Genomic DNA, 9,346 nt, shown 5'->3' on the forward strand with positions numbered 1-9,346 from the left:
TCTGATGTGACTGTGGGGGGAGGGGACATTAGAGTGTAAGCTCCTCTGTACAGAGACTGATGTGACTGTGGGGGAGGGGACATTAGAGTGTAAGCTCCTCTGTACAGAGACTGATGTGACTGTGGGGGGAGGGGACATTAGAGTGTAAGCTCCTCTGTACAGAGACTGATGTGACTGTGGGGGAGGGGACCTTAGAGTGTAAGCTCCTGTGTACACAGATGACAGACACGGATTAGAGAAACACGTTTTATTGGTGGTCTCACATACACGGCACAATCGTCTTTTATCACCTCGGTGAACACTTTAAAAACAAGGCAAGAAAATAATGATAATGAACACAAAGTTGTCATTGGAGGATCTCCAGGCTGGGGGTGGGGTGGGGGGAGGGCAGACGGGGCCCCTTTAATGATACGTCTCCGGAGCCCCGCAGCAGGAAAAAGACGAACGTACATCACACACACTCGTTATATTCCATTTATAGATTTCTATATAGAAAATAGATCATATATAGGGGTAGTGGGGGAGGGGCAGACATTAATAGTACAAATCTATGCAGAGAGTCCTCTAGGCGGGGGAGGTGCGGTAGGCGGGGGAGGGGCGGTATACAGTAGTAGCACACAGAATCAGACATGCGCTGATTGATTAGTGGGGTCTGTGGGGGAGGAGCGTATGTGCGGCGTTGCAAGGGATTGCACGGATCATCACCGTGGTGACCGATCGGGGGATTCCTGAGTCGCCTTCCCGCCGGGCTGTTACTGAAGCTAGAAGAAGCGGACGCACACACGACTAAGAAAACAAACGCATTGATTATCACTGCACGTTATATCAGGGGGGCGGGGCCTGGCGGGGAACTCCGCGCCGCGCGCTCACAGCTCACAGATGGAAGTCTGAGTCACAAAGTTATTCCCGAAGTGAAGGATGCTGCGGCACACCTCGGCCGATCGTTTCTGGAGTCCTGCAAAATAGGGGGGAGGGGTTAGTGAAGCCAAACTCCGCCCAACAGAGGTTTACTCCCCTCCTCTAATATACATATCTCCCCCCCATATAGATATCCCTTCCCCTCCCCCCTCTAATATACATATCCCCCCCATATACAATTCCCTCCCCCTCCCCTATAATATACATATCCCCTTCCCCCCAATATACATATCCCTCCCCCCTCCTATTATACACAGGGATTCCTCCTCCAGTGCCTGAAACATGTCAGTGTGCAATGTATACAGACGGTGTCCCCTCCCCCAATGACGGGCTCACCGGTGATCTGGTCGCGGCGCTGCAGTCGGTAGGTCTCCCTCCCCACACAATGCTGATAGATGAAGATCCCGAGTTCAGACAAATCATCGATCTTCTCCGTCACCACCAACTCCTCGCTCACCAGGTAGGTCTGGGGCAGGTAGGATCCGGACTGGGGGAGGGGCAGAGAACAGCACAGCGTTACATTCTTCCCATAATGCATTGCTCTGAAACATTCCCGCTTACTGGACAGCCAATCAGCCGCCTCCAACCCCTCCACCCCGATCGAGGGGTCCAACCCCCCCCCCCCCCCAACCTTTCCCCTCCAGAGATGTGGAGTGTATTATTAATGTGGAACCAATCAATGACATTTCCAGAACAGCCAGGTGCCGCCGCCGCCCCCCCCCCCCACACACACACACACACACACACACACTTCCTGATTGGTCACCCAATTCCAGGCCTGAATCTGATGATTGGTGGCTGGGAGGAACATCCGCTTCCTGAATGTGAGATGGGGCGGGGCCTGCAGGGGGCGTGTCTGGGAAATCCTATCCTGCATCAGCCGGGCATTCATCTCCAGTTCCCTTCCCCCGATATCCCTGAATTTTATGGAAAAGCCCTGGTTTTGGATGGGGTGGGGGGGGGAGGGGTTAGGATTATTAGCGGCCACCCTAACATGAAATAAGAGACGTCCCTCCAGTGTGGGCAGACCACAGGAACCGTCAATCCATCTCCCCCCCCCTCCCCTCCACCATTCCAGATGAGCCCAAACCACCAATCAGAAAGCAGATCCTTGTCCCCCTCCCCCCTTACATACCGCCAGCTTCATGAAGAGGTCCAGCAGACTCCGCGGGGGCAGGACCACCGATGTGTTCAGATTAATGATGTAACATTTCTGAATCTGCAGGTCCAGGTAGGCCGTCAGGAGCTGAACCGGAAAACAGAGCAGAGAAGATCATACAGAGGAAGCTCCACCCACACCATCCAGAGCTCCGCCCACACCACCCGGTACAGAGGGGGAGCTCCGCCCACACCACCTGGTACAGAGGGGGAGCTCCGCCCACACCACCCGGTACAGAGGGGGAGTGGCACTCACTCGGTCGAAGTCGTGGACGATGGCGGCGGAGTCTCCGTCGGCGAAGCTGGGGACGGGGACGTTGATGAAGGCCACGTTCTCCTCCTCCCGGATATCGGCCTCCTCAGAGATGGGGAGATAATACGGCTCCTTCACATCCTTCCGATTGTCCATGTAGGAGAGGTGACCCTCCAACACCTTGTGCTGCAAAATACAAGAAGAGGATTGGAGGAGGAAGTGGGGGGAGGGGCCAATACTGGTGACCCCTCCCCCAAGGTCTGTCCAGGTAATAGAACCTTTGAGGTCAACCCAACAAATCCTCCATTACAAGTCCTGTCATCCCTCGGCCCCTGGGAGTCCTGCATTACCACCTGGGACTTGTAGTTCCACCACAGCTGAGAGGGGGAGCGGGTTTTAAACCAATCAGGAGGAAGTTGGGGCGGAGTCACCTTGTTAAACAATGACCACGCGTCCCTCCATATCACATGCTCAGGAGTCTTGTAAAACTCCGCCCAAACACATAGTTCCACCCCCTCTGTCTGGGATCCCCCCCCCCCCCCATCATCATCATCCCCCATCTGGACGGCACGATGATGAATAATTCACCGGGAAGGTGAGGGGGCGTTACCTTACCCGCGGCACAAAGAACTTGTATATGCAGGCTCCGCCCACAATCAGTCCGGCAAGGATGAAGGCCAATCCCAGGAGCATGAGCAGACATTGCCCGCTGGAGCGCCGCTCCGCGACATGAGTGCCGACCTCCGGGTCCTGCAAGACAAGAGGGAGAGTTATTAACCCCCAATATACCGATGAACACGCCCACCAAGCCGACCCCCTCCCCAATATACCAATGAGCCCTCCCACCACCTCCCCCAATATGCCAATGAACCCTCCCACCAAGCTGGCTCCTCCCCCATGGGCTGCACCCTCAATACACCGATCACTATGGAGGGGGCCAACAACTGAACATTCCCACTAGGTTGGCCCCTCCCCCGGTTGGTGGTTAGAAGAAGAGACTTCACTGGGTGCATGCTTGTTCCAGGTCAGTGGTATTCTGGGCGGGGGATGGGCAGGGGGCGGGGATTCCTCTCCATTCACGTTTGGCTGCACACTGCGAGGAATCAGCAGATCTCTGCAGTCGATGCAGAACACAGATCACCCCTCCCCCATACCATAACCAATGGATGTGTGGACACCTGAGCAGGGGCGGGGCCAGTCTGTACACCTGGCAGAGAGACGCTGATCCCACGATGTGACTGAGCCTCCCCTCCCCCTACGTGCTAAAAAATGGAGAAATGAACACAACTTCCTCCATTGTACTTCTCTACACTGAGGATTGCACAACCCCCGACACCGAGATCTACCACGGGGGGGAGGGGGGACGACAGACTGTACCATGTATTTATAGGACAGGAGAATAGATTGGATTTGGTAGTACAATTCTTTATGTTGTGTGATATGCAGAACTGGGGGGTCTGTAGGATTCACTCACCGGATACTTTATTAGGTGCACCAATGTTGTTTGGGGGTGTAATGGTGTGGGGGATGGGCAAAAGAGCGAACAAAGGTCCTGGATGGCTTAACTCCAATGTAAAAATGCATATAAAAGCAAAGGAGGAGGCCATCAAAAAATACAAGGTTCAGGGATCATCATCAGCATTCCGACTTTGCAAAGAAGGCAACAAGACATGTAAGGGTGCAATAAGGAGGGCTAAGATAGAACATGAAAGACACATAGCACCGGGACCAGATGGCTTGCACCCGAGGGTACTCAGGGAACTCAGTCAGGTAAATGCCAGACCATCGTTCCTAATTTTTACTGACTGGAATGGTACCAGCTGATTGGAGAAAAGTCAATAATTAAAAAGGGCCCAAAATACATCCCTGGGAATTACAGACCAGTCAGCCCAACATCAATAGTATGTAAACTCTTGGAGGGGATGATAAGGGACTATATACAAGATGTTAGTAATGAGAACGCTATCATTAGCAGTAATCAGCATGGATTCATGAAGAATCGTTCTTACCAATCCAATCTACTAATCTTCTATGAGGAGGTGAGTTGCCATCTGGATAAAGGAAGGCCCGTAGACGTGGTGTATCTGGATAAAGGAAGGCCCGTAGACGTGGTGTATCTAGATAAAGGAAGGCCCGTAGACGTGGTGTATCTAGATAAAGGAAGGCCCGTAGACGTGGTGTATCTGGATAAAGGAAGGCCCGTAGACGTGGTGTATCTGGATAAAGGAAGGCCCGTAGACGTGGTGTATCTAGATAAAGGAAGGCCCGTAGACGTGGTGTATCTAGATAAAGGAAGGCCCGTAGACGTGGTGTATCTAGATAAAGGAAGGCCCGTAGACGTGGTGTATCTAGATAAAGGAAGGCCCGTAGACGTGGTGTATCTAGATAAAGGAAGGCCCGTAGATGTGGTGTATCTAGATAAAGGAAGGCCCGTAGATGTGGTGTATCTAGATAAAGGAAGGCCCGTAGATGTGGTGTATCTAGATAAAGGAAGGCCCGTAGATGTGGTGTATCTAGATAAAGGAAGGCCCGTAGATGTGGTGTATCTAGATAAAGGAAGGCCCGTAGATGTGGTGTATCTAGATAAAGGAAGGCCCGTAGACGTGGTGTATCTAGATAAAGGAAGGCCCGTAGATGTGGTGTATCTAGATAAAGGAAGGCCCGTAGATGTGGTGTATCTAGATAAAGGAAGGCCCGTAGACGTGGTGTATCTAGATAAAGGAAGGCCCGTAGATGTGGTGTATCTGGATAAAGGAAGGCCCGTAGACGTGGTGTATCTGGATAAAGGAAGGCCCGTAGACGTGGTGTATCTAGATAAAGGAAGGTCCGTAGACGTGGTGTATCTGGATAAAGGAAGGCCCGTAGACGTGGTGTATCTAGATAAAGGAAGGCCCGTAGACGTGGTGTATCTGGATAAAGGAAGGCCCGTAGATGTGGTGTATCTAGATAAAGGAAGACCCGTAGACGTGGTGTATCTAGATAAAGGAAGGCCCGTAGATGTGGTGTATCTGGATAAAGGAAGGCCCGTAGACGTGGTGTATCTGGATAAAGGAAGGCCCGTAGACGTGGTGTATGTAGATAAAGGAAGGTCCATAGACGTGGTGTATCTAGATAAAGGAAGGTCCGTAGACGTGGTGTATCTAGATAAAGGAAGGCCCGTAGATGTGGTGTATCTAGATAAAGGAAGACCCGTAGATGTGGTGTATCTAGATAAAGGAAGGCCCGTAGACGTGGTGTATCTAGATAAAGGAAGGCCCGTAGACGTGGTGTATCTAGATAAAGGAAGGCCCGTAGACGTGGTGTATCTAGATAAAGGAAGGCCCGTAGACATGGTGTATCTAGATAAAGGAAGGCCCGTAGACATGGTGCATCTAGATAAAGAAAGGCCCGTAGACGTGGTGTATCTGGATAAAGGAAGGCCCGTAGATGTGGTGTATCTAGATAAAGGAAGGCCCGTAGACGTGGTGTATCTAGATAAAGGAAGGCCCGTAGACGTGGTGTATCTGGATAAAGGAAGGTCTGTAGACGTGGTGTATATAGATAAAGGAAGGTCCGTAGACGTGGTGTATCTAGATAAAGAAAGGCCCGTAGACGTGGTGTATCTGGATAAAGGAAGGTCTGTAGACGTGGTGTATATAGATAAAGGAAGGTCCGTAGACGAGGTGTATATAGATAAAGGAAGGTCCGTAGACGTGGTGTATCTAGATAAAGGAAGGGCCGTAGACGTGGTGTATCTAGATAAAGGAAGGCCCGTAGATGTGGTGTATCTAGATAAAGGAAGGCCCGTAGATGTGGTGTATCTAGATAAAGGAAGGTCCGTAGACGTGGTGTATCTAGATAAAGGAAGGCCCGTAGACGTGGTGTATCTAGATAAAGGAAGGCCCGTAGACGTGGTGTATCTAGATAAAGGAAGGCCCGTAGACGTGGTGTATCTGGATAAAGGAAGGTCTGTAGACGTGGTGTATCTAGATAAAGGAAGGCCCGTAGATGTGGTGTATCTAGATAAAGGAAGGCCCGTAGATGTGGTGTATCTAGATAAAGGAAGGTCCGTAGACGTGGTGTATCTAGATAAAGGAAGGCCCGTAGACGTGGTGTATCTAGATAAAGGAAGGCCCGTAGACGTGGTGTATCTGGATAAAGGAAGGCCCATAGACGTGGTGTATCTAGATAAAGGAAGGCCCGTAGATGTGGTGTATCTAGATAAAGGAAGGCCCGTAGATGTGGTGTATCTAGATAAAGGAAGGTCCGTAGACGTGGTGTATCTAGATAAAGGAAGGTCTGTAGACGGGGTGGGAGGTGGGTTGGCACGGATCATAGGGGGTGAGTAGATGGATTGAAAACTGTCTACAAGGGGGGAGTTCAGAGGGTGGTAAACGGAGAGAACTCGGAATGGTCGGGGTAGAGGAAAACAACACTACTATATTATGGGGGGGGGGGGGGGGACAGACTGTACTATATTATGGGGGGGACAGACTGTACTATATTATGGGGGGGGGGGACAGACTGTACTATATTATGGGGGGGGGACAGACTGTACTATATTATGGGGGGGACAGACTGTACTATATTATGGGGGGGACAGACTGTACTATATTATGGGGGGGACAGACTGTACTATATTATGGGGGGGGACAGACTGTACTATATTATGGGGGGGGGGGACAGACTGTACTATATTATGGGGGGGGGGGACAGACTGTACTATATTATGGGGGGGGGGACAGACTGTACTATATTATGGGGGGGGGGACAGACTGTACTATATTATGGGGGGGGGGACAGACTGTACTATATTATGGGGGGGGGGACAGACTGTACTATATTATGGGGGGGGGGGACAGACTGTACTATATTATGGGGGGGGGGGCAGACTGTACTATATTATGGGGGGGGGGGGCAGACTGTACTATATTATGGGGGGGGGGGGGCAGACTGTACTATATTATGGGGGGGGACAGACTGTACTATATTATGGGGGGGGACAGACTGTACTATATTATGGGGGGGGACAGACTGTACTATATTATGGGGGGGGGACAGACTGTACTATATTATGGGGGGGGACAGACTGTACTATATTATGGGGGGGGGGGGCAGACTGTACTATATTATGGGGGGGGCAGACTGTACTATATTATGGGGGGGGACAGACTGTACTATATTATGGGGGGGACAGACTGTACTATATTATGGGGGGGGACAGACTGTACTATATTATGGGGGGGGACAGACTGTACTATATTATGGGGGGGGGCAGACTGTACTATATTATGGGGGGGACAGACTGTACTATATTATGGGGGGGGACAGACTGTACTATATTATGGGGGGGGGGACAGACTGTACTATATTATGGGGGGGGGGACAGACTGTACTATATTATGGGGGGGGGGACAGACTGTACTATATTATGGGGGGGGACAGACTGTACTATATTATGGGGGGGGGACAGACTGTACTATATTATGGGGGGGGGGACAGACTGTACTATATTATGGGGGGGGGGACAGACTGTACTATATTATGGGGGGGGACAGACTGTACTATATTATGGGGGGGGACAGACTGTACTATATTATGGGGGGGGGGCAGACTGTACTATATTATGGGGGGGGACAGACTGTACTATATTATGGGGGGGCAGACTGTACTATATTATGGGGGGGGACAGACTGTACTATATTATGGGGGGGGACAGACTGTACTATATTATGGGGGGGGACAGACTGTACTATATTATGGGGGGGGGACAGACTGTACTATATTATGGGGGGGGACAGACTGTACTATATTATGGGGGGGGGACAGACTGTACTATATTATGGGGGGGGGGACAGACTGTACTATATTATGGGGGGGGACAGACTGTACTATATTATGGGGGGGGGACAGACTGTACTATATTATGGGGGGGGGACAGACTGTACTATATTATGGGGGGGGGGACAGACTGTACTATATTATGGGGGGGGACAGACTGTACTATATTATGGGGGGGGACAGACTGTACTATATTATGGGGGGGGGGCAGACTGTACTATATTATGGGGGGGGACAGACTGTACTATATTATGGGGGGGCAGACTGTACTATATTATGGGGGGGGACAGACTGTACTATATTATGGGGGGGGACAGACTGTACTATATTATGGGGGGGGGGGACAGACTGTACTATATTATGGGGGGGGACAGACTGTACTATATTATGGGGGGGGGACAGACTGTACTATATTATGGGGGGGGACAGACTGTACTATATTATGGGGGGGGGGGGGACAGACTGTACTATATTATGGGGGGGGGGGACAGACTGTACTATATTATGGGGGGGGGGGACAGACTGTACTATATTATGGGGGGGGGGGACAGACTGTACTATATTATGGGGGGGGACAGACTGTACTATATTATGGGGGGGGGACAGACTGTACTATATTATGGGGGGGCAGTAATGATGTGATCGGTGGGGGGAGGGGATGATCGGTCGGTGGGGGATGGGCTCTAACCTCCTCGGTGACCAGGCTGTGCAGTGCGGTAGGGGATCGGTCGGTGGGGGGAGGGAGGGGCTCTTACCTCCTCGGTGACCAGGCTGTGGCCCTCTTTCGGGCTCTTCCCTCCGGTGGGAGAAGTGAAGGAGATCTTCACCATGGCGACTTCTCTCCGGTACTGCGCCACATCCGGGACACGGCGTGATGTCACCGGGGAGGGCGGAGCCACGCACACCGCTCCGCCCCCTCCCTATATTCACTCCATAAAGCCTCGTTACATGGCCCCGCCTCTCCGCTTCATTAGCCCCGCCCCATATGTTGTTTGTTTTTGCTGTCGCCGTCCTGTCAGCCCCGCCTCCTCCCATGTTTCGTCACATTCGGCGACCCATCAGATTTGCTAACGGAAATGACGTTTCACCGCCGCTATCTTTCTACACCCAGCTCTCGTCTAAGAATAAAATGAGAAGTCACCAAGCAGCCATCTTGTTACACCCACTGGAGTCTTGCATTTCTCACTTATCTTACCA

The 9,346-nt window shown here is 51.6% G+C and overlaps 1 protein-coding gene across 1 annotated transcript; it reads right to left on the reverse strand.

The window, feature by feature from the left end:
* Nucleotides 1-232: 232 nt before the first annotated feature.
* ITM2A (integral membrane protein 2A) lies at nucleotides 233-9,060 on the reverse strand. The gene is made up of 6 exons (XM_077463236.1): nucleotides 8,905-9,060; nucleotides 2,945-3,079; nucleotides 2,333-2,515; nucleotides 2,054-2,164; nucleotides 1,255-1,405; nucleotides 233-955 (listed from the first exon to the last, which is right to left on the reverse strand). Exons 1-6 carry the CDS (start codon nucleotides 8,977-8,979, stop codon nucleotides 867-869), a joined length of 744 nt encoding a protein of 247 aa, XP_077319362.1. The 5' UTR covers nucleotides 8,980-9,060; the 3' UTR covers nucleotides 233-866.
* Between the last annotated feature and the right edge of the window lie 286 nt (nucleotides 9,061-9,346).

This window comes from Lithobates pipiens, unplaced genomic scaffold, assembly GCF_037356315.1.
Source record: "Lithobates pipiens isolate NorthernLeopardFrog02 unplaced genomic scaffold, aLitPip1_a1.2 Scaffold_3, whole genome shotgun sequence".
Lineage (NCBI taxonomy): Eukaryota > Metazoa > Chordata > Amphibia > Anura > Ranidae > Lithobates > Lithobates pipiens.